Raw genomic sequence first — 26,706 nt, forward strand, 5'->3', positions numbered from 1 at the left:
TACCTAATGACTGCTACCGCTAACATTTGCAAGCAGACACTTAAGTAAGTAAACAAAGACAAAAGTCACTTGAAGTCCTGCTTCCCTGCTCCACCTGGGCACTTTCCACCCATTCACATCCATCGGGGATTCTCCCGGTTTTCCAGACGGCCATAAATATTTCCCCATATTATTTTCCTCCTCTCGACGCTTCACACTCCAGTCCAGCGGATGGCGCTAAAACACGTTTGTTTGCCAAACACCATTAAACCTCAGAGGAAGAAGATTAGTTTCACGCGCTTGTTTCTTCGTAACGGTGTTTTAATATAAACAGTTAGAAATGTAGGTTCTGGGAATAGAAAAATACTGTTTGTAAATAAGGTCAGTAAATGCGTGTAATATTCTCATCCTCGTAGTCGTGACTAAGTTTTGAAGCAAGCAGGAATATCTGCAGGAGTATCAGCTAAACTGAGATCTGCTGCTGTGAAGATGGTGTTTGTTAAAGAAGAGAGTGAGGAGAACAGGAGTGAACCAGAACCCTGGAGAATAAAACAAGAGGAACCAGAACTCTTGAAAATAAAACATGAGGAACTGGAACCTTGGAGAATAAAACATGAGGAACCAGAACTCTTGAGAATAAAACATGAGGAACTGGAACCTTGGAGAATAAAACTCGAGGAACAAGGAGGTTGGTGTTTATTCTTCATTTATCTTGAATGTTTGGTGTACATTAAGATAGCAAATCTTTAGACACAGTGTGTCTTCAGATACTTGTAAAAAGAAGACCGTATCTGTTTCTACCAGAATTGAGACAGAGATGAAAATTATTAGACATTTTGGAATTAAAAACTGTTTGTTTAAAGCACTTCTTGAAGAAAACATGAATCTGGCAATCTTTACTTCCTCCACTCCTTCGTCTCCCTTGACCCTGATTTAAAGGGGAGGGGGTGGGGTACAATACGTTTCCAGAAGTATTATTCTAATTTTCTTTACTGTACTTGCCTTGATGGTACGCCGAATTTCTGGTTTGAAGAATTGGTATGATGCCGAGGCTGTTACCAAAAACAATTTTTTGGTTCCCAGAACGTTCGTTTTTAGTTTGTAGAACATTCCTAAAATGTTATTTTCTGTTTCCCAGAAAGTTAGTTTTTGGTTTGTAGATCATTATTCTAACTTTATTATAACGTTCCCAGAGCGTTATTTTTTTGATTCCCAGAACATTATTTTGTTATGGTTTATTGTTGGTTAGCCATGAAAGTTTTTTTCTAACACAAATAGAATGTTAGTTTTTGGTGACTGTTATTTTAACGTTCCCTCAACGTTATTATAAAATAATTTCTAACCTCTTTACTCCAACATGATCACTCTGCTACATGTCAGTAATCATCCAGCACAATCAAATATTTTTAAATAACCATCAGGGAACATTCTCTATAATTTATTTTTGGGTTATTTAATAATAACCACCATGCAATGGATGTCCTGTGTTTGCTGCATTCAAGCACACAACCTACATACATACATATATATATATATATATATATATATATATATATATATATATATATATATAATTTCTTTTATCATCACAAGACTGCAATCACTTCCTGTTAATAAAGTATCTGGAAAGGGTCTACTCTATGAACAATGCATGGAATTACATTAAATAAAACAAGCAAATTAAACAATAACTCACATGTATCTGGTCCACTGATGAAGCCATGTCTCAACTCAAGTGAATTATCTTATAACAGGCGTCCAATACTGACTTCAGGAAAAAGGGAATAACCAATGACATTTGAGGTTACAATTTAAACAGCAAGCCCCACTCCACGACTGACAAAAATAAAAGTGTTTGCGCGAGAATGTGGGGAATGATCATGCGTGTGCAAGGGCTAGAAAATATATTTTTATTTTCATGTAAGAAACATTATAAATGTGCACTTCAACAGAAGTGTCCCAATTGATTTTCATTTTTTTTATGATTTCATTTTAGGCCTGGAAAAAGTGAAAGAAGAAAGACAAGATCTGAATGAGGTGGAGGAGAAACAGTGTCAGAAAGACCATGATGTGACTGGAGAAAAATCAGTGAGTTGCAGCAATCAAAATACAGACGTCAAAAGGCCTCTCAGCTGCTGTCAGTGCGGAAACACGTTCAAACATAAAAGAAGCCTTACGAAACACATAAGAATCCATAAAAAAAAGCCTTTCAGCTGCTCTCAGTGTGGAAAGAGTTTTACAGAGAAAGCACACCTTGAAGGTCATTTGCTAAGTCACTCTTCAGAAAAGCCTTTTAACTGCTCTGAGTGTGGAAAGAGTTTTAAACAGAAAGGAAGCCTTATCAAACACACGAGAATTCATAGTGGGGAAAAGCCTTTCAGCTGTTGTCAGTGCAGAAAAACTTTCACGTTTAACAACAACCTTAAGAGTCACATGTTAATTCATGCTGGAATAAAGCCTTTTATCTGCTCTCAATGTGGAAAGAGTTTTACCCAGAGAGTACACCTTAACAATCATTTGGTAACTCACTCTTCAGAAAAGCCTTTCACCTGCTCTGAGTGTGGAAAGTCTTTCAGACGTAAAGGATACCTTAAGACTCACATGTTATTTCATACTGGAATAAAGCCTTTCACCTGCTCTCAGTGTGGAAAGAGTTTCATATGTAAAGGAATCCTAAGGAATCACAAGTTAATTCATACTGGGATAAAGCCTTTCAGCTGCTCTGAGTGTGGAAAGAGTTTTACACAGAAAGGACACCTAAAGGTTCACACTGCCAGCATGCATTTACATCCAAACAACAAAATGAAAAAGTGAATTTTGCATCTGGTGACTGCTTCGTAGTGATGGATATTGTTAGGGTTTTAAAGGTATTACTGCTTTTACTGATACTGCTGATCCATCTGGTGTTTTAACATTATTCTCATTGGTTTTTAAAACAAAACAGACATTTTAAAGAAATTAAGAACAAATTCAAAACATTGCTGACATTTCAAAAGTCCCTTTGGCCTAATTCTAAGGAAGTGAAACTTTTAAATATGTTGAGCTCTCTGAACAATTAGTTTCTTGTCACTTCACATACAAAATGATCCACAATCGTACTTCCATACTCAAATATCAATATCATATACCAATGTCCACCGAGAAGATGGAAACTTGTAGCACTAGTATTTTTCCCCTTTCTCAGATGGGTCATTTTGTGTATAAAATGTGTCAAAGTAGACATGCAAATGTGAATTTTCTGTTTACATGCAACACACTACTACACAAATAAACATGCTGTGGAAATTCAAATGTGCGTGTTCTTTCTCTGTGTACTAATTTTCGCAGTAAACTTTTACCTACCATTGAAATCAACCAGCGAACACACCCATATGGGACCCAAGTGGGTTGTACCTAACATGTCATCTGCTAAAGGCCTGAATCTCTTAATCTCTTCTACTGTGAAAAAAAAAAAAAAAAAACATGCTGAAAAAACGAATCAAATACAGCAGGGTTATGTTAACAGGGTTAGCAATAGTATGGTTTACACTACAAACGACCCGATCCCATTCATTTCGATGAAGAGCTTTTGAGTTTTTCGGCGGATTTATTAGCTACGATTTGTATAAAAACCATAATTAATTGGTAATTACCATGGTTTAACAATAGTAACCATGGTTTTGTGTTTTATTTTTTTAGTAAAACCACGGTTTCTTTTTGTTTGGGTTGTGCAGTTGTCTACCTTAGATTCAATTTAAAACTGTTACAAAACGATGTAAAACCATATTAAACCCGTTCAATATTTTGTATTTATTTATTTTTTTCTCTAATTTTGTTTTATTGTTATTTTTATTTAGGCTACGTCTTATAATTGTCACGTGTTTTCATAAATTCAAATTTTTTTATTGAACATTTGACTAACAATTCACTCGTTTTACTCCTCTAATCGCAAAAACGTGTTGATAGATATCAAATAGCATGCGAGTGAGCGAGCCTATAATTTTAATTCCTTTTCATTTATTTGTGCATATCGGGATAGCGCACCTTGTACATGCAATTTACCCCATATTATATCTCTCTCGTCGCTTCACACTCCAATCCAGCGGGTAGCGCTAAGACGCATACGTTTGTTTGCCAAACACCATTAAACCTCAGTGAAAAAAGTTTAGTTTCACCGCGCTCTCTGTTGTTTTGTTGCGATTCTGTTTTAATACACACTGTTAGAAATGTAGTTTCTGTAAATAGAACAATACAGTTTTTGAACCAGGTCACTAAATACCTCATCCTCATAGTCGTTTTGAAGCAAGCAGGAACATCTGGAGGAGTATCATCTGAACTCAGATCTGCTGCTGTCAGTATGGTGTTTGTTAAAGAGGAGAGTGAAGAGGACATGAGTGAACCAGAACCCTGGAGAATAAAACAGGAGGAACCAGAACCCGTGAGAATAAAAGAGGAGGAACAAGGAGGTTGGTGTTTATTCTTTACCCCCTTGAAAATACCAGCATATGCTGGTTAGGTAGGTTTTGATGCTGGTCCTTTGCTGGTTTATGTTGGTCTTGACTACATTTTGATATTATATGTTATGGACCCCCAACTCATAAGCATTGCAATTTCGGTTGCATATGAGAATGACAAATGGCAAACGAAACAAAGCATAACATAAAAGCTCTACCTGTTTTTACTGCGCAGCATGAACCATTTGGCAGCTCAGACCAATAATTGAGCACAGTGTAAGAAAACTGCTCCAAGCTCAGTACAGGTTTACTCAGAAACCAATGTTGATTTATTGCATAGTGCTACGAGATCCAGTGAGAAGCATTTCAATTCCTAACTCAAGCTCAGTGCTTTACTGTCAAATGTGTTTTAGCAAGTAAACCAAATAAACATGTAATATTATTAGTAACTGCACTAATTAATGCAAAACAGTAGTCGTTTCATGATTAAATTATCTTTAATTTTGGTACCCCACACACCAGCCCCCAGTGCTACCAAATCTGCTACTGGTGCCACCATCTGTAGAACTTATTGTTAATCTAGAGCCCTGCACTGTTACTGAATCAACCATTTTTGCTTTTATTTCAGAGTTGATTATAGAAAGAGAGAATGGAGAATCAAGCGAAGTTGAGGAGAAAAAGCACGCCAAAACTGGAGAAAACAAAGATTTAAAGAAAAGAGGAGCCAAGGACTCTGCCACCTGCACTCAGTGTGGAAAGAGTTTTACACACAAAAAAAGTCTTGAGTGTCACATGAGAGTTCATTCAGGAGAGAAGCCGTTCACTTGTGATCAATGTGGGAAGAGTTTCGCACAATCAGCGAACCTTAAGTAACACACATCCACACTGCAGAAAAACCGTACAAGTGTTCACAATGTGACAAGAGATTCAGTCAGTCAGGAGACTTGAAAATACATGAGAGGATCCACACTGGAGAGAAACCGTATCAGTGTTTACACTGCAACAAGCGATTCAAGAAGTCAGGAGACATGAAAATACACGAGAGGATACACACTAGAGAGAAACCTTATAACTGTTCACACTGTAACAAGAGATTCAGTCAGTCAATACATCTGAGAACACATGAGAGGATTCACTCTGGAGAGAAACTGTATCACTGCATTGCATGTGGAAAGCGTTTCAATCATTCATTTGCTCTACACAGTCATGCAAAAGACAATCACAGTAAGTAGATCATCTTCAGTTCCTGCACTTTCAGATCTGATGCCACTTCCTCATCAAATGTAACCCAATTACGCATCAAGCTATAGTAAATAAAGTTCATCTCCATCTTCAAAACCAGCAGATTCAACTGTGAGATTCAGATCAACTAAATGAAGGCGTTCCTTCCCAAAGAACAACGTCAAAAAGTTGTTTTATGATATAAATGATATCATTATTTCTTTTGAATTTCATATAATGTTCAGTTGTCTTATGTGTCACATGTGGTTTAATTACTCTGTCATAAAGCCATTAGCTATTACTGAGAGAACCTTCTGCTTTCAATTTTTGAATAAAGCTTTTTAATTGCCTAATAAACTATATTTTACTTTACACACAATTGAGATTAATTGAGAAGGCTGTTTGTCTGTTAAGGCCGGGAAACACCAAGCCGACGGTTGTCCATTGGTCAACATTGGTTTGTTTTTTCAATTAGATTTTACTTTTACTTTCACTTTCAAAATAGTGGAAATTGATGTCAAGCGATTGTTGTTTGGGTTTTCCTCGATTTCCTTCGCTTTTAAATATGCGTATTTTACTTTCAATTTAAAGAATTAGCCGCAATTCGCCGTAGAGCCAATTTAACCTTTTCACACGTGAGTTTAAAATATTCTATCTAACCCCAAAGAGTGAGTTTTTTTAGGCGACCGTTATTTTGGAATGTTTCGCATTACTGTTTCCATGGCGACGCGTCATGTGACACACCGCAGCCACAACAGCACTGTAAGACACATGGATCGCTTTTATTTCGTTTTCCTTTTTTTATTATTAATATTCACAAGCATTCTCGCTATATTTTGAAATATATGATATTCCGATTTCGAAATATGTGCAAGTAAATGTATTTAAAAGTCCAAATACTTTTATTATGACCGCGTTAGTTCATCTATACCGGGTGATGGGCGCCGCCATGTTTGTTCGCGCTGAATCCGAGCTGTGGGATTTAAGACACGCAAATTTATCCTCTCCTCCCGAAAGACATTAAAGTAAGTCTCTGGTGAGCTGGGAGAAGAGGAGAGTGAACTTTATAGTTACCTGCATAATCTGTATATGATATCAATAAATTATGCTGTCAGAATATATTTGTAGGATCATTATTGCGGCTTCCATAGACATCAGTGTGTATTTTACAAACTATAAATGTATGGTTTTGCTAGTACTTATGTTTATTTAAATGTCTGAAACCTAAAATAAGCATTATATGGTTGAAAACACTGAATAGTTGTGATAATATGACAAGCAGTCAGCGCGTCCGATCTGGCTCAGAGCCAGCCAAAGCGCCAAAACAGATTTGAATTTAGCAGCTGATGACGTGATGCGGCGAACGTTCGAATCACACCGGTGTGATCGTACGCTTCAGGGACCAGCCAAGACAAATCACGGTGTGATCGTACGTTCTAAAGCGTTAAGCAACAACAAAACAACGTCACAAATACAAAACGAATAAAAATACAGCATGTTATGTACCTGATATGAAATAAGAAACTACTTAGGTTACACAAAGTTTAAATAGCCTAACTGTGGAACCAAATAAATAAGCGTTTATTAGCAAAAACGAATAAGAAAGCTTGGAGGTATATATAAAATAAAATAAAATGTAAATAAAGTTTAAAGCAGCAAACACTGTGGATAAATAAGAAGCTAATGTTTAAAAAAAAAATTCCAAAATCACCTCAGATAAACGGCAAAAGACAACAGGCTTTTCAAAATCTTTTATTAATAGACTCCTCGATCTCCTCCGCCTTTTAGCGGAAACCATATGGCCCTAGAAATATAACATTGACTACGTTTACATGGACACCAGTAATCTAATTAATGACCTTATTCTGAATAAGACAATAATATGATTAAGCTGTTTACATGAGTTGCTTTTAGAATATTCCTTTCATGTTCCCGTTTTACATGTTATAGTACATAGATCGATTAATGACACACATCATTACGTCCACACGCGACGCTATCAGTTCATCTTCGTTATAGACTTTTGGATGTTTGGGTTTTAATTTTACAAAAGCTTGAAGTGGCACTGGACATATGCAACAAATATTTTAGAATGTGTGAGTTAAAATTTGCCGTGGTCGCATTTGTGCGAGTGCATGCTGTGCTGCTCCAAAGCGTCTGATCCATACAGCGAGCGTTTCAGAGCCAGTCAGTTTTTAGGACCAAAAAAAAATAAAAAAACCCACACTCAAGCACAGTCACCGAAAGCCAGTTTAGTTTTACTTTTTTTGTTTGTTTTCATTTTGAAAACCCTGTTATCTTTGCCGTTTACCTCACATTACGCTTTGGAGGCTTTCTTTTATTAATTTTTTTATTAATTATTTTGATTGCTCAGTGTTTGCGCGCCCTGTAATAAATTGTTTAGTCGGCATATAACAGCATGTGATGGAGTCCATGCCTCGTCTTATTAGTTTTTGTTAATAAATGCTATATAAGCTAGTTTTAATTTATTTTTGTTATGCTGTTTAATTAAAAATAACAAATCCATCTTTTAAGAATTTGTTTTAATCTTAAAATTGATAGGTGTAGCCTTATATATGCAAGCAAAACCAAGATCATGAATTCGATAGTAAAAGTAAAAAGCATCCTAAGACATTCCAATAGCGGAAATCCCGTTCACAAAATTAAAATAAATAGGCTACAAATACAAATAATACTAATGAAAAAGGGGGTTGAATGTTAAAAACGTTTCCATAAAACTAAAAATTATGATAACAAACTAGGCTATTTATCAGCAATGAGCATTGATTAAGCCCATGTTGTAGCAAAAAATAAATAAATAAAAATGAAACCAAAGCGCAACCAACTGAGAGCGTTATGCCGCGTTCCAGACAACCCGTTACCCGTGTTTTTCCAAACTTCTACCCGTGAAAGTGCACTGGAACGGCACTCAAACCCGTGAATTCCCACCCGTGAACTCGTACTAGATCGACGACGTACTCCCAGTTCCGAGTTCTGACGTGACATAGCCCGAGAAACAACAATAAAGCCTCTAGGAGTGCGGTGTTTAGTGGCACACGGTGGAAAAATTGAGTTTAGGACAATATAACGTTGCAATCAAATTATTAATACTATAAAAATAATAAATGCTTGGCGTGACTTGCCTGGAACGCTACAAAGTCCTGAGTCGTGGTTTGAACACGTGATTTACGAGCTCAAAAACCTGCCTGGAACGCAGCATTAGTGTGTATCCTGTCACAAAATGTGGCGAAAAGTCCTACAAGGGGAATAGTCTGATTAAGGTGTGTACATGTCTTCCATAATGCGACTAAAATAGGAATACTCCACCTGTCTTAATTCGATTTGTGTTTACTCCGATTATGACTTTAGTCGGATTAAATTAATCAAAAATCTCAGTTTACATGGTTGCTTCTTAATCAGAGTATTGTCTTAATCGCGTTAAAATCGGAATATTGTTGTCCATGTAAACGTACTCATTGTTAATAGCCTACCCTTGTTTTGGTTTCTTCTTTAAAGTATACTATTGATAGCTACTGACTATGATCTCACGCAGTTTGTTTGACGTGTTGTTTTGTAGATGTTTTGTTGTTTTATAAATATCTTTGATCTGTAGTGTAGCAAGTCAATCCCGGGCCCACATACAAAAAATTTGCAGGGGACCCCCAATCATATTATGGGCTCCAACTCGGTTAACTTGTTGATTTTTTTTTAAGTAGCCCACATACAACGTGTCACACCCCCGGACTTTCCTGTTGGTTTCTCCCATTCTCCCCCGCAGCTCTGTGTGTTTTGGTTTCTCCCTCATCGTCTGCAGCTGTGTCTGTTATTAGTCTGTGTATATAAGGTGTGTGTTTTCCCCTGTACTCTTGTTGGTCTTTAATGTTATCCTGATGTTTCTACTCCGTGTTCCTGTGTCTGCCTGTTCCCATTGGATTTATTAAATGTTTGTTTCTTTACTACGTCGTTGTTCGTGTGTTCCTGCCTGAGTTGTGACAGAAAGACCAACCTAAACAGTTTTTTTTTGCGTGTATTCCACCCCGTTTTGTTTATCGTCCTGTTTTTCAGTCTTTTGTTTCCGTTGTGTTCCAATATGCATCACCTTCGACCTGAACTCATCCTCCTCCGGCTGAAGCAGGGGGATTTACCGCTCGAGGGATTTACCGTGATGTTCCAGCTAGTAGCTATCACCACCAGCTACCCGGACGACGCGCTCTGCACGTTCTATGATGCTAGTCTAAACGCATCATGCAGAGCGCCGTCGTCCGAAGACGGCCCTCGAGCGGACTTCGCCGCGTTTGTGGAGTGGACACTGGCGAGAAACAGACCGTCGTTTCCCGCCTGTTCCCAGGACTATCTCGTCAGTGTCACTCCAGACCCAGAGCCCAGCCAGCCTCCCCGACCGACGGATTATGAGCCCATCGTAGACGGAAAGCCCGAGCTCGGAGCGACAGCAGTATGGAGTGCCGAAAGGGTCAAAACTGCTGATCAGGTGCGTGAGCCGGCCATTACATCTGCGACGGTGGAGTGCTTCGTGGAGCAAGAGAGGGCGGTAGAGAGCCCCGCCCACTGCACTATCACTGAGGGTGAGCCGAAACAAGGTTTTGGGGATGTAATGGACTGTGTTATGGAAATGCCTATCTGCCTGGACTTCCCACCCACCCTCCCTCTTCTGCCTAGTCCTGAATCTCCGCTGATTCCGCCCAGCCTTCCTGAATCCCCGCTGTCTACTGTCTGTCCCCTTGCTCACCCTCAGCCCTCCATCTGTGCGGTGGGTTCGCCGCAGGTCTGCCAGTCTCCATCGGTGGCAGGGCTGGAGGATCCCTCACCATCGCCTCCAGCCTCAGAGTCCTGGACTCCACCTCGGCCCTCCGACCCTGCGGCTCCACCCCGGCTCTCTGCTCCCTCATCTCCGCCGTCGCCCGTCGATCCACCAGCTCCACCGGGCTCCATCGGCCCTCCGGCTCCGCCCTGGTCAGTCGTCGCCCCACCTTCGCCTCAGGACTATACTCCTCCGGCTGTGCCTCGTCGCTCCGTCCCACCGGCTCTGTGGACCTCCTCCCTCCCGTGGGCACAGCCTCGGTCCTCTGTCGCTCCGGCTCCGCCGCGGATCTCTGGATCTCCATCTCCGCCTTGGTCGCCAGAGCCTTGGGTTCCGCCTTGGCCCTCCGGATCCGCGGTGTCACCCAAGATCTTCGGCTTTCCGTCTCCGCCTCGGGCTCCACCACCACCTGCTCCGCCTCCGTCGGTCGGATCCATGGAGTCGTCAGCCTCTCCTCCACCATGGCTCCTCCCTCCATCGGCTCCACCGTGGATGGACATCTTGGCTGCGGCCTGGGTCCCACCTGGCTCCTCCTGCTCCAGCCCCCTCCTGTCACCTCCTTGGCTCCTCCCTCCGTCACCACCCTGGACTGCATCTTGTTCCCTCCTCTCGGAAGTCCGTCCTCCACCTAAGCCCCCTCCAAAGACTAGGTACTGTTCCCTTTTGTATGTTTTGTCGGCACGAGGACGTGCCTTCCGGGAGGGGGAGGTAATGTCACACCCCCGGACTTTCCTGTTGGTTTCTCCCATTCTCCCCCGCAGCTCTGTGTGTTTTGGTTTCTCCCTCATCGTCTGCAGCTGTGTCTGTTATTAGTCTGTGTATATAAGGTGTGTGTTTTCCCCTGTACTCTTGTTGGTCTTTAATGTTATCCTGATGTTTCTACTCCGTGTTCCTGTGTCTGCCTGTTCCCATTGGATTTATTAAATGTTTGTTTCTTTACTACGTCGTTGTTCGTGTGTTCCTGCCTGAGTTGTGACACAACGTGAGTATTCATAAGCTGCTTTATTTACGATATAAATGCTTGAAAATAATATTTAACGTTTTCAAGTCCATTCATTATTTGTAGCACGCAAGTCTCAGTCTATAAATTTGGTCAATTTTATGATAAAATACAAACAATAAATGTGTTTTTACGCTCTTTATTTGTAGGTGTGATAACTATATTCGTCTCAGATCATGCAGCATGTGAATCAATGATCTTTTTCTTTTAATACAGTAATTGCAGCACGGAGAAAAAAAAAAAACAACAACAACAACTATGCCACTATGTTTAAAAAAGTAAACATTTTGTGAAGTCATAAGAATAGTAAAAAATAATAGTAAAATTTAGCCTACCTCAGAAAAGCCAACATGCCTATGACTTTGCCAATTGCACATTGTTTTATTTTCTCTCATAAATAAGCGACTTGAAGTCTACTGTTATTCACGTTAAATGTGAAAAAATAAAAAGACAGGTGGAATTTTCACATTTACTTTACGCAACCATGATTTTATTACATGAATTATTTCGTTTTAAAGTAGTAATTCAAAGCATTCTGTAGATATAATTTATCATGTTTGTGAGGCATTCGTATTATATTTTTGTGAAGCGCTCCTCCTCAAGATAGAGACGGTAGAAAGCGGATGCTTGTTTTCTTTAGCTTTTTATAACGTTTTGATGATATTGTGAGTGCACACAAATAAAACCAGACCTTTTGCAATTCCAAAGATGTTACCTTTATGAGTAAAAATGATGGCTAGAATTTAACAAATATAAAATGTTCTAAATTGCCTTTATGAAGAAACGAAACGAAATCAAGCCACTTTGCCATCAGAATCCAAAACTTAACTTTTTTAATGGCTGAGCGTTTTGTGCGCTTTTGTGTGATCATTTGTTTGTGTCGAAAAGCGTATTCTGCCCAGTCCCAAATGGCTTACCTCAGGTGCACTCATGGTTTGCGCCAAGCACTGTAACATGATATGCAGTAGGTAATAAAAAGAATATGCACAGTGATGAAAGTAATTATTGTATTTGAGCTCTAATTTGTATGGTTTGTGTTTTGGTTGACCAGTCGTATTAACTGAAATAAAATAGTAGTTTTTGGTTTGTATAACGTTATTATAATACTTTAAATGTTACAATTTTATTTTACCAGAAACCCAAAGGGTCAATTGCAGTTTGCATTACAGTCCCATTATAACTAAAACCATTACAAATGACTTTAACACAAAGTTACGGCTTTGAATTGGGTGTCACAGCTTCTTGTAAAATTGGAGGGGATATAAAGCAATATCCTCTTTAGTTATTCTCTTCACCACAGACAAAAGTAGGAATTTGATGTTAGACACAAAATAACACTTTCAAAAACCTTCAAAATTTCTTTGTGGATATGGATTTCACACTGTTTAAGTTGACGTTTCATGCCAAATCTGTTTAATATTTTGGATTTAGTTCTTTTTTTCATCATTAGATCATCACTGATCTAAATTACCATATAAACAATCAAATGTGTGATCTTCAATGAAATATTTGATTTGACTAATAAATTGGCTCGTTTTTCTTTAGGCCTACTAATCCTTACTCACAAAAACTGTTGAGGTTAATTGAATACCATGCAAGTCTTAAATTTTAAGTCCTTTTCATTTATTTGTGCAGATCGACTTTTTAAAGGAAAAAAACAGAACCTTGTACATGCACTAAGTAATTTCCCCCGTATTATTTCCGTCCTCTCGACGCTTCACACTCCAGTTCAGCGGATGGCGCTAAAACACATAGCCTACTTTGTTTACCAAACACCATTAAAACCTCAGAGGAAGAAGATTAGTTTCACCGTGTTCTGTGTTGTTTTGACGTTATGCTGGTTTAATACAAACTGTTAGAAATGTTGATTATGTTACTAAAAATACAGTTTTTGAATCACTTCAGTAAATACCCGTAGGCCTAATACACTCATCCTCATAGTCGTGACTAAGATTTGAAGGAGGAATATCTGGAGGAGAATCAGCTGAACTGAGATCTGCTGCTGTGAAGATGGTGTTTGTTAAAGTGGAAAATGAGGAGGACACGAGTGAACCAGAACCATGGAGAATAAAACAAGAGGAACCAGAATCCATGAGAATAAAAGAAGAGGAAACAGAACCCTGGAGAATAAAACAGGAGGAACAAGGAGGTTGGTTTTTATTCTTTATCAATCTTTAATGTCTGTTTGTGATACATTAGGCATACAAAGCTTTAATAATACTGACAGTTATAAAGTTTCAAGCTGACTTAGTTTGTTGTAATAGAAACAATATTGAAGAGATGTTGAATAATATAAATATGGAGCAGCAAACAATAAGGGACATATTTTTTAAACAAAATGTATGGTAAATTGTGTAGTTGATCAAACATGTTTAATCGTTCTTCTTATTGAAACATGGGATTTCTGGCTATAATGTTTTGAAAATGATATCTTGAAGATCAGTGTACCTCATTCATCAAACGTTTTAGGGATGTATCATTTATAAAATTGCATCAAAAGAAACAAAATATTTACACTGGGTTCACTTTTATGTATTTACACACTTTTATATTTCTCTTCTCTTGCTTTTATTTTAGAGTTTACAGAAGAAAGTGAGGAGAACGAAGAATTGACTGAAGCTGAAAGGAGAAATCATGTCAAATCTGGACTCACCTGCACTCAGTGTGGGAGGAGTTTCACACGCAAATATAGTCTTAAGGAGCACATGAGAGTTCACACTGGAGAGAAGCCGTTCACTTGTAATGAATGCGGGAAGAGTTTCACAAAATCAGCAAACCTCAAGGATCACATGAACATCCACACTAGAGAGAAGCTGTACGCATGTGATCAATGTGGCAAAACATTTCTGAGGGCTTCAGACCTGAAGAAGCACCTGATAGTTCATACAAAGGAGAAGCCACATTCATGTCATTCGTGTGGAAAGAGTTTTTCACGTCTAGAACATTTGAGAGTACATCAGACAATACATACTGGTGTGAGAGAGCACATGTGCTATGAGTGTGGGAGGTCTTTTAACTTTGCACGGTGTTTAAAACGACACCAGATGATCCACACTGGAGAGAAACCTTACAGGTGTTCACACTGCAACAAGACATTCAATCGTTCAGAAAACCTGAAAAGACATGAGAGAAATTACACTGGAGAAAAAAAACATACCGTGACAAGAGATTCAGTCGGTCAACACATTTGACATTGTTTGTAGTTTGCTTACTCTTTCACGAAGGACAGTAGCTTTTTACAAACTGAAGAAGAGGGGAAGCTGAAGAAGAGACTGTAAAATAATTTAAAAAATGCAGAAGCAGGATATACTGTCATGTTGCCTTGCAACTGATACTCATTTTGCTGCTTTTGTACATATGAAAAGATACCTGCTGCCTAATTAAAATATATTTGAACATTGTAATGTTTTAATATATAATTTTCTTGTAAATAAAAGTTGTGTATAATAGTGAAAATAAAGCAGTCATGGGTTTTTAGTGTTGTGAAGGGCTCACCCCTTGTTTTTGACCACATTTGGTGCTACAACCCTGCTAAACAGTAAGACTTTAATATGCATTAATCAAGTCTGTTTATACAGTAAAGACTATTAAGTTTTATTTTGCATTTAATTAGTTAATTAGATTTCTTTTGTAGGCTATTATTAACCTAAGTTGTAAGTATTTGTTGGCCAGTACACTGTAAAAAGTTTTCACCAGTTTCAACTTAAAAACTTTAGCAGCTGCCTTAAGATTGTAAGTTAAATCAACTTAAGTCATTTAAACTTACAAGTTATATCAACTCATTTTTATTGTAATAAGTTAAAATGACTGATTTAAGCGGATTTAACTTAAAAACTTAAAGCAGCTGCTAAACTTTGGTTTTTAAGTTGAATCTGGTGAAACTTTTTACAGTGTATAGCCTACTTTTTAAGTATCAAAATAAACTTTGTATGTAAATCTTAAACCGTAAAAAAAAAATGCCTTCATACTGGTGCAACTGCAAATAGATGTAATTAATTTGATTTTATAATAGTAAATAATTTCAACATCATGTTTCTTTACATTTTAGAATGTAATTCACTTTAGTAAAAAAACAAAACAGAAGCACCAGATCGATGAGCAATATTGTAATAGAGTAATAGAGTAACTTTAAAACCTTAAGGATAGTCAAATGCATATTTCAGTTAACAAAACCATAAAATTGGGGTTTTTATGAGTAAATTTACACTTATGAATGTGAAATTTGGTCAATAGAATGAGTAAGTTAATTAAGTAAAAGTACTGTTCCTCTTTGTCAGGATAGTCAGTAAAGCCAAAGAGTACATTTTCCCATAAGAGTGAACAAGGTCTTGAACATTGGATATTTTCACAAATACATTTTTGGACCTTACACCACAGTGTAACTGAGCATGTACAGTGCCAAAATAAGTGCAAGGCAGTTTCCTCATGTTCGTTACAAAAAATACAATTTATATTTAGTCCTTTTTTTAATTTTTGTAAATAATGATTTGCTGGATAAAATCTATGAATAAGCTTATAAGAAACTTCTTTAATCTTATTTCTAAGATGATATTTCTGTGGTAACAACCATACTTTTCTCCAGCAAATCAATTTTCCATTCAATGAAGAGACCCAATGAGACAAAACATAAGGTACAGTAACAATTTCTCTTTGGAAAAGAGTACAAATAGCTTTATTATTATTCTTGAGGTTTGAAGAAAAACATATTTTACCAATATAAGATTTAGTAACATCAAAAGACACTGAATCGAGAGAATAGTATATCAATACCTTTAAATAGCATATGAGTACCTGAAGGGATTGAACTAAAAACAATTGCAAATTCTTTTTGAGTTACTGGTATTTTATAATGAGAAAGGAATTCATCATAAGAAAAGAGTGTTCCTTATTTATTATATAACTAACTAACCAATTTGATATTGTTGTCAAACCAGTTCTTAAAAAAAAGGAATTTGTGTTTGTAAAGAATATTTCTGTTATTCCAGATGAAATAGCGATGAGCAGAAAAATTATGCTTAGCCTATAAATTAATGACCAAGATAAGAGCACTTGTTTGTGGAAGGCAGATAACTTAGCTGGAATTTTATCTATATTATAATTACAAATCAAAACAAAACTAAGACCACCGATATTTGGAAAAATGTAATTAGGAATAAAGTTCCAGATAGAAGTGGGTTTTTTTTAAGTGATGCTTAATCTTAAAGGTATGTATCATAGTAGTGAAATCTAAGAAATTGAGGCCACCATTCTCATATGTATTCATAATTAGTCTTTTTGACATAGTGTGTTCGATTTTTCCATAGGAAATCAAATAGCATTTTATCAATAGTTTTAAACTGATTTTGGCGCTTTTTTGTTGCTCTGCCGTTGATCTCGCCCCGCGGCGATGACATCATCACTAGAGCGCGTTCACTCAGTGATCCATTCTGGTCTTCACATAGAAAATGATCCAAGATCTGTCAAACATACTTGTATACTCAAATATCTACCAATGTCCACAAAGAAGATGACCCTCTCGGATGTAATTTTTCTCTTTGAGAAAGATATTATAAAAATAGACATGCAAATATGAATGTTCTATCTACATGTAACACACTACTAAACAAATTAATGTATTGTTTAAATTCAAATGTGCATATTCTTTCTCTGTGTACAATTTTGACTTTTTTTTCCAGTAAACTTTTACCTACTATTGAAATCAACCAGCGAAAACACCCATGTGGGGATGGTTTGCACATTAGGCCCAGTCACTTTTGTTCCAAAAAAAAGAACATGTCATCTGCTGAGAACCTGATAGATTGAATCTCTATTATTGTGCAAAATGCTGAAAAAAAAAATGAATCAAACACAACATGGTTTAGTAATAGCAAGGTTCACATTACAAACGACACACAGCGTCAAAGTAACACGATCCCATTCATTTCAATGGAGAGCCAGCGATTTCCATAAAACGATGTGGTAATTTTGCAGTAATTGACTGCTACCGCTAACATTTCCGAGAAGTTTAACGCTTAAGTAAACAAAGACAAAACTATAATAGTCTATTTCACTTGAAGTCTTGAACAGTACAGTTTTGCTTCTCTGCTCCACCTGGACACTTTCCACCCATTCACATCCATCGGGGATTCTCCCAGTTTGCCAGATGGCCATAAATAATTCCCCCGTATTATTCCCCTCCTCTTGACGCTTCACACTCCAGTCCAGCGGTTGGCGCTAAAACACATACATTTGTTTGCCAAACACCGTTAAACCTCAGAGGAAGATTAGTTTCACCGCGCTTTTTGTTTTTTTGCTGTGATGCTGGCTTAATGCTAACTGTTAGAAAGGCACGTTCTGTAAATAGAAGAATACCGTTTTTTGAAACAGTTGTGTCAATACGGTAATATTCTCATCCTCATAAGTTTTGAAGCAAACAGACATATCTGGAGGAGTATAAGCTGAACTGAGGTCTGCTGCTGTGAAGATGGTGTTTGTTAAAGAAGAGAGTGAGGAGGACACGAGTGAACCAGAACCCTGGAGAATAAAACAAGAGGAACCAGAAACAGAAACCTACACAATAAAACAGGAGGAAACACAACCCTGCAGAATAAAACAAGAAGAACAAGAAGGTGGGTGTTTATTCCCCATTTATCTTGACTGTTTGGGCTACATTAGGATAACAGAGCTTTAGACACTGTGTAAAAACAAGACCTTAATTGTTTATACTAGAATTGCAACTTATGTGACACCAAGATGATACTATCAGACTTTATTTTAGCTTTTTGGAAACATAAAACTGTTTGTTTACAGTGCCTCTTAAATTTCCAGAAATAAAATTCAAATGCTCCTTCTTTACTGTAATTTCACTGACAGAATGCCAAATTTGTTTTTTCTTGCAGTCATTGTTATTTGTTGCATTAAATCTGGGTTATGGTATGGTACTTCTAAATTATAGTCTTACGTATTAACGAAGTAGTCTAACATAGTATAGGATAATTCAGTCTCGTTTTATTATCCTTATGATGGTAAAATGTGCTCTGATTATCTGTAATGATTAAACAATAGTTCAATGTGTAATTGTGATTAATGACGTCTACATATGCCGCTTTCTCTGGGATGCGGGAGTTTTGACATACAGAAACGGTATTGGAGTGAAGAGGTTAGGGGAACGTTCAGGGAACCTTTCAGGAACATAAATAGAACGTTCCCTATTGGTTAGCCAGGAAGGTTTTCTTAACGTAAATAGAACATTCCCTTTAGGGGATTAACATTCTATTTACATTAAGAAAACTTCCCTGGCTAACCAACAGGGAACGTTCTGGGAACCAAACATTTTAGTGGGGCGGTAAACATGTCATTGATCTAACAAGGCAATACAATGATTTGTCAAGATAGCCACAAATCAGTTTTTATTGTTTGTATTTCTTAACATTCTAAAGCTAAGACCTTGTTTTATACCAGAAGTGTCTTGTCTGTGCTTCATGATATATTTTTAACTGTGTGAAATGTTTTCATCTGTACACAAATGTTTTCGTTGTATTTCCCAAATGTCCCAATTGATTGTCATCTTTTTAAGGCCTGATGAAAGTGAAAGAAGAAAGGCAAGATCCGAATGAGGTGGAGGAGGAAAATCAGAGTCTGAAAGATCATGTTGCGACTGGAGAAAAATCAGTGAGTTGCAGCAATCAAATAACAGACGTCTTGAAACCTTTCAGCTGCTCTCAGTGTGGAAACACTTACAAACATAAAAGAAGCCTCATGAAACACATGAAAATCCATAGTGAGAACAACCCTTGCTCTCAGTGTGGAAAGAGTTTTAAACAGAAAAGAAGCCTTATCAAACACATGAAAGTTCATAGCGGGAAAAAGTCTTTCAGCTGTTGTCAGTGCGGAAAAACTTTCACGTGTAACAAAAACCTTAAGGATCACATGCTTATTCATGCTGGAATAAAGCCTTTTACCTGCTCTCAATGTGGACAGAGTTTTACACAGAAAGTACACCTTAAGAATCATTTGGTAACTCACTCTTCTGAAAAGCCTTTCAGCTGCTCTGAGTGTGGAAATGCTTTCACGCGCAAATCACACCTTAAGGATCACATGTTAAGTCATACTGGAGTAAAGCCTTTCACCTGCTCTCAGTGTGGAAAGAGTTTCACACATAAAGGAAACCTGAGGAATCACATGTTAATTCACACTGGGATAAAGCCTTTCAGCTGCTCTGAGTGTGGAAAGAGTTTTACACAGAAAGGACAACTTAAGGATCATTTAGTTACTCACACTTCAGAAAAGCCTTTCACCTGCTCTGAGTGTGGAAAGTCTTTCACACGTAAAAGATACCTTAAGACTCACATTTTATTTCATACTGGAATAAAGACTTTCAGCTGCCCTCAGTGTGGAAAGAGTTTCACACATAAAGGAAACCTGAGGAATCACATGTTAATTCACACTGGGATAAAGCCTTTCAGCTGCTCTGAGTGTGGAAAGAGTTTTACACAGCATGGACACCTTAAGGATCATTTGGTCACTCACAGTTCAGAAAAGCCTTTCACCTGCTCTGAGTGTGGAAAGTCTTTCAGACGTAAAGGATACCTTAAAACTCACATGTTATTTCATACTGGAATAAAGCATTTCAGTTGCTCTGAGTGTGGAAAGAGTTTCACACATAAAGGACTCCTTAAGGTTCACACTGCCAACACGCATTTACATTCAAACAAAAAAGTGAAAAAGTGAATCTGGTGACCGAAAAGGGATGGATATTTCTAAGGTTTAAAATGTATTACTGCCCTGACTGATACTGCTGATCCATCTGGCATTTTAACAGCACTCTTATTGGTTTTACAGACATTTAAAAAAAAAAGAACGAATTCAGAACATTGCTGACATGTGTAAAATTCTCAGTTCCTTTGGCCTAATTCTCAGGATGCGAACTGTTTTTTTTTTTTCTTCTTCTCAAAACTATAAAATTTGAAATATGTTCAGCTCTCTGAACAATTCGTTTCTAATTGAAACCAGATTTTTTTTTTGAGTCTTCACATACAAAATGATCCAAAATCTGTCAAATGTACTTGTATACTCAAATATCTACCAATGTCCACCAAGAAGAAAGAAACTTGTAGCAATAGTATTTTCCCACCTCTCTCTGATGGATGCAATTTTTGTCTCTTCATGAAATAAATGTCTTAAAATAGACATGCAAATATGAATGTTTTGTCCACATGTAACACACAACTGCACAAATAAATGTGTTGTTTAAATTCAAATGAGCATATTCTTTCTCTGTGTACTAATATAGACTTTTCTCTGTAAACTTTTTCTTACTATTGAAATCAACCAGCGAACACACCCATGTGGGGCCCAGATGGTTTGCACCTCGGCCCACTCAATTTTGTTCCCAAAAAAAAAAGAACATGTCATCTGCTTAGAACAGGATAGATTGAATCACTTTTATTTGGCAAAATACATGCTGAAAAAATAAATCAAACACAACAGGGTTATGTTTAGTAATAGCAAGGTTCACATTACAAACGACACACAGCGTAAAAGTAACACGATCCCATTAATTTCAATGGAGAGCCAGCGATTTCCATATAACAATGTGGTAATTTTGCAGTAATTGACATTTAACATTTCCTAGCAGTTTACCTCTTAAGTAAGTAAACAAAGGCAAAACTACAATAGTCTATTTCACTTGAAGTCCTGAACAGGATAGTTTTGCTTCCATGCTCTACCTGGCCACTTTCCACCCATCCACATCCATCGGGAATTCTCCAGGTTTACCAGACTGCCATAAATAATTTCCCCGTATTATTCCCCTCCTCTCAACGCTTAATACTCCAGTCCAGCGGGTGGCGCTTCGACACATTCGTTTCTTTGCCAAACACCTTTAAACCTTAGCGGAAGAAGTTCTCTATCGTTTAGAGACTCTCTTCACCAGAATACATTATGACTAGAGGATGGATACCAGAGCCCAGCCCGACGGTACCCGACGGAACCCGACTGGCCAGGCCAGGTTCGGACAGAGATTTAGAAAGGATGCTCGGGTTCGGGTCGGGCTTGGTCACATCAGCGCGATAGTGCGCCTGTGTTATAGCGGCGCTTTTTGCCCAGTGTGCACTGATGCTCTCATCTGTTGACATTTCCAAACGCACACACAAAAAAGTGCATCTGTAAGACATTATGCCCGTGCGCAGATCATACTCACCTGTGTATATAAGGGATGATCATAGCGCTTTACTTCCTCTTTTGATTCCACGCGTTACGGTGCATGTGACTAGTAATTGCTGGTTATCTTATCGTATTTTCTATTCATTCAGTGTTTGCTTACCTGACTGATCAGTGTGAAACCTCCGATCCATCCAGGATAAGAAGAGCTTGCTTTTGCACCTCTTCTGGAGTACTTTCGCTTGCATAGAGATCTTCATCCATCTCGCAACTATACCGTATTACACCATTAACAGCGTGTTAACGCGGTCACGAGCTGTAGTTCCGTATTGCGTCTAGTGTTCTAGATCGCTAACGCGGGCGACTTTACGTGAGTGTTAAGTCAGTCATGTTAACATCAAAGCACAATACCGTATTGCATGGTTAGTGCTAATGCGGCACTAGAGCGCCATCTATCTATGTGGGGGTAGCAGCACTGAGTGAAGTGGCAAAAATCTGTGAACACTTATTTAGAGCATGTCTAAAATAAGTGGACATACCTGTGTTCAGTGCCAGGCTTCTATAGCACCACAAGATGGCCATGACTCCTGTATATATGTCTCGGTATACAGCTGTGAGCAGCCAGAAGGATGCATGAATTGCTTTATTCTCCCAGCTCATGCAAGGGAGGCACGTTGGCAGTTTTTTAACCGCAAACGCATGAGTTCTTCCACCAGCACTCCTCAGCCAAAGCGTGCCAAACAGGATGTGGCTGCTACGGTTGCTGCTTTAGCACAACAAGTTAAAGATCTTGCTTCCCGCCTGGAGAGTTCAACTTCAGCACCTACAACAGTACAACATGATAACCCCTACTCTAGTCCAGGGTTATCAGCACCAGAGATGTCCGAAGCTGTCTATGAGTCTTTTGCTGCTTTAAATGAAGTGCTAGAGGTTAATGCCCCGCTAGACTATTCTCTCTTTTCTGATATTATGTCTGAGCAAAGTGTTGATCAGCTAGGGAATGAAGATGATGAGTCAGAGGATCTGGCCCCTCAGTCACATGACAATCCATTGAGTGTTCTGATGGAGAGAGCAGATGAAGCTTTAAAAATTCCACTGGTCTCTGAAGCACCAACTGCTCCATCTCGATTTGATGTGGCCAGTGTTTCCTCACAATCCAGGCCATTTTTCTCTCCCCTCTTACCTGATTTTGAGAGAGAGGTTGTGGCTCAATGGGAACATCCTTCCAAACCTCCACCAATTCCAAGAGAGTTTAAGATGTTTGCAGCTGTCCAAAATGCAGAAAAAATCGGATGTGGTTCCCTTCCTTCAATTGACCAACCGATTGCAGCATTGATATCACCACCTAAGTCCACCACGTTCAGAAGGACTGAGTAAGAACTGCAGAGCCATGGATAGAATTTTGCATCTGCTTCACGGAGAGGTTGCTAAAACAGCTTGCCTGTCTAATACGGGGACTATTCTTCAGCTGTATCTTAACCATTTGCTGCAAGTCCTCAATGAATCTGTAAACCAAGAGATTTTGGCTGAATTGCAGATTGTTTCTTCTACATTGTTGAGGGTGTCAAAAGGACAAGCAACCTCAGTAGGAAGGTCGACGGCTCGGTTGTGGACTGCAAGGCGGCATCTGTGGCTCTCTCAGTCCAGACTGCCCCCAGCGGATTGTGCGTCTTTGCTAGGGCTTCCGGTGGTACCATCAGCAATGTTTGGGCCTGGTGCTATTGAGATGCTGCAGCAAGCCCGTGATGCTCAGGATTGCGCACGGGAGATGAGGGGATTTCTTCACAGTTTCAGGCAGACTCCAGCAGCTTCTGAGGGAAACTGGCCAAGGTATCGTTGTACTCGTAACGAAGGCCAAAAATCATCTGGAAGGCGAGAAGCTGTTGATGCAAGAGATCTGAGGCTCCAGATGGACAGCACTAGGCGACACCAGGGTCGTAGGCAGCCTAGATAAAAGATGCAGTCAGCAGCAGTTCCCCGTAACCGGTCAGGGAATGAGCCTCCTTCTCGTTCCTGAGGATTCCCAGAACCCACTGTGCTTCCTCCCTCCTTCAGTCCATGTAGCAGCCTGGGAAGGCATCAATCCTTGGGTCATCGCAACAATGACTCAGGGCTATCGGACAGGGCTATCGGACAATGTCCTCAACATCCGGTCACACGGAAGAACAAGCTTTGTTACAGGAAATCAAAACCCTTCTGGAGAAAGAAGCCATACAGGAATTAAGGTTGGACGACGCACAGACCGGGTTCTGCTCCCGTTACTTTTTAGTGCCAAAGAAAAATGGCACTTTTCGACCCATCTTGGACCTCAGAGGTCTGAACAAGTTTTTAAAACCTTTAAGGTTCAAGATATTAACCATTCCAAGAGTAAACCAGCCTATACATCAAGGGGACTGGTTCGCATGCATAGACCTGAAAGACGCCTACTTCCAAATTCCAAACTGGGAGGGACACAGGCGGAAGTAAAGAGGAAGTAAAGCGCTATGATAATACCTTATATACACAGGTGAGTATGATCTTCGCATGGGCATAATGTTTTACAGATAATCCACGTCACATGCCACGGGTGGTGTCATAATCCCCATACGTATGTATTCTGGTGGAGAGATAGTCTCTCACTCAGAGAACCAAGGATACAACGTAACCCAACGATTAGTTTCACTCTCTTGTTTTGTCGTAACGCTGTTTTAGTATAAACTGTTAAAAATGTAGTTTCGGTAAACAGAAAAATACTGTTTGTAAATAAGGTAAGTAAATGCGTTTCTCATCCTCGTAGTCATGACTAAGTTTTGAAGCAAGCAGGAATACCTGGAGGAGTATCAGTTAAACTGAGATCTGCTGCCTTGAAGATGGTGCTTGTTAAAGAGGAGAGTGAGGACAACATGGGTGAACCAGAGCCCTTGAGAATAAAACTCGAGGAACAAGGAGGTTGGTGTTTATTCTTCATTTATCCTGACTGTTTTGAGTACATTTAAGATAGCAAAGCTTTAGACACAATGTGATATTATTAGACATTTTGGAATTGAAAACTGTTTGTTTAAAGCACTTTTTAAAGAAAACATGAATCTGGCCATCTGTACATCCTCCACTCCTTCGTCTCCCTTGACCCTGATTTAAAGGGGGGAGAAAAATACAATACGTTTTCAGAAGTAAAATTGTAATGCTTTTTCTTTATTGTACTTGCCTTGATGGTATGCCAAATTTGTGGATTGCTTCTGAGAAGAATTGGTATAACACAGAGGCCCAGCTGTTACCAGCTAACAATTTTTGGTTCACAGAATGTTCCCAGAGTGTTATTTTGTTATTTCTTTAGTTAGCCTGGAAAGTCCCCAGAACACAAGTTTTTGGTTCCCAGAAAATTAGTTTTTGGTTTGTAGAGCGTTTTTTTTAACGTTCCCCTAACTTTATTATAACATTCCCAGAACGTTAGTTTTTGGTTCCCAGAGAGTTTGCTTTTGGTTTGTAGAATGTTATTTTAACGTTACCATAACTTTATTATAACATTCCCAGAGTGTTAGTTTTTGGTTCCCAGAAAGTTTGCTTTTGGTTTGTAGAATGTTATTTTACCATTCCCATAACTTTATTATAACATTCCCAGAATGTTAGTTTTTGGTTTGTAGAACATTATTTTAACGTTCCCCTAACTTTATTATAACATTCCCAGAGTGTTAGTTTTTGGTTCCCAGAAAGTTTGCTTTTGGTTTGTAGAATGTTATTTTAACATTCCCCTAACTTTATTATAACATTCCCAGAATGTTAGTTTTTGGTTCCCAAAAAGTTTGTTTTTGGTTTGTACAATGTTATTTTACCGTTCCCTTAACTTTATTATAACATTCCCAGAGTGTTAGTTTTTGGTTCCCAGAAAGTTTGCTTTTGGTTTGTAGAATGTTATTTTACAGTTCCCATAACTTTATTATAACATTCCCAGAATGTTAGTTTTTGGTTCCCAAAAAGTTTGTTTTTGGTTTGTACAATGTTATTTTACCGTTCCCTTAACTTTATTATAACATTCCCAGAGTGTTAGTTTTTGGTTCCCAGAAAGTTTGCTTTTGGTTTGTAGAATGTTATTTTACAGTTCCCATAACTTTATTATAACGTTCCCAGAATGTTAGTTTTTGGTTCCAAAAAAGTTTGTTTTTGGTTTGTACAATGTTATTTTACCGTTCCCCTAACTTTATTATAACATTCCCAGAATGTTAGTTTCTGGTTCCCAAAAAGATAGTTTTTGGTTTGTAGAACGTTATTTTAACATTCCCCTAACTTTATTATAAAATTCCCAGAATGTTAATTTTTGGTTGCCAGAAAATTATTTTGTTATGGTTTATTGTTGGTTAGCCACACAAATAGAATGTTAGTTTTTGGTTTCTATAACGTTACAATATTGTTATTTTAAGGTTCCCTTAACGTTATTATACTTTTTCTTCTAACCTCTTCACTCTGCTACATGTCAGTAATTATCCAGCACAATCAAATATTTATTTTATTTATTTTAAATAACCATCAAGGAACGTTCTCTATCATTTATTTTTAGGTTATTTAATAATAACCACCATGCAACTTTCTGGGAACGTCATTTTATATATTTAAAATATATATATATTTGGTTCTGAAAAAAAAAAAAAAAAACTGGAACCAAAAACTACTGTTAGGGGAGTGTTCTGTGTTTGCTGGGTATTTGCTGCATTCAAGCACACAACCTGCAAATACAAAAAAAAAAAAAAATATATATATATATATATATATATATATATATATATATATATATATTATATATATATATTTATCATCACGAGATGTCAATCAATTCCTGTTAATAAAATATCTGGAAAGGGTCTACTCTATGAACAATGCATGAAATTACATTAAATAAAACAAGCAAGTTAAAGAATAACTCACATGTATCTGGTCCACTGATGAAGCCATGTCTCAACTCTTATAACAGGCGTCCAATAGTGACTTCAGGAAAAAGGGAATACTGACAAAAATAAAAGTGTATGTGCAAGAATGTGGGGAATGATCATGCGTGTGCAAGGGCTTGAAAATAGATATTTATTTTTGTGTAAAAAAACATTATAAATGTGCACTTTAAGAAACATTATGAAATAATGTAATGA

At 38.1% G+C, this 26,706-nt stretch overlaps 2 protein-coding genes across 2 annotated transcripts; both read left to right on the forward strand.

Moving 5' to 3' along the window:
- The first annotated feature begins 270 nt into the window (after positions 1-270).
- Positions 271-20,647, forward strand: LOC141348094 (uncharacterized). The gene is made up of 7 exons (XM_073852690.1): positions 271-667; positions 1,976-2,789; positions 4,315-4,424; positions 5,041-5,172; positions 5,388-5,636; positions 17,890-18,060; positions 19,008-20,647. The coding sequence occupies exons 1-7, from the start codon at positions 469-471 to the stop codon at positions 20,159-20,161; spliced, it is 2,829 nt and encodes a 942-aa protein (XP_073708791.1). The 5' UTR covers positions 271-468; the 3' UTR covers positions 20,162-20,647.
- LOC141331081 (uncharacterized) lies at positions 13,262-14,888 on the forward strand. Its single transcript, XM_073835960.1, has 2 exons — positions 13,262-13,601; positions 14,030-14,888. Exons 1-2 carry the CDS (start codon positions 13,463-13,465, stop codon positions 14,641-14,643), a joined length of 753 nt encoding a protein of 250 aa, XP_073692061.1. The 5' UTR covers positions 13,262-13,462; the 3' UTR covers positions 14,644-14,888.
- Positions 20,648-26,706: the final 6,059 nt, after the last annotated feature.

Source organism: Garra rufa, chromosome 1, assembly GCF_049309525.1.
Source record: "Garra rufa chromosome 1, GarRuf1.0, whole genome shotgun sequence".
In the NCBI taxonomy this organism is placed as follows: Eukaryota; Metazoa; Chordata; class Actinopteri; order Cypriniformes; family Cyprinidae; genus Garra; species Garra rufa.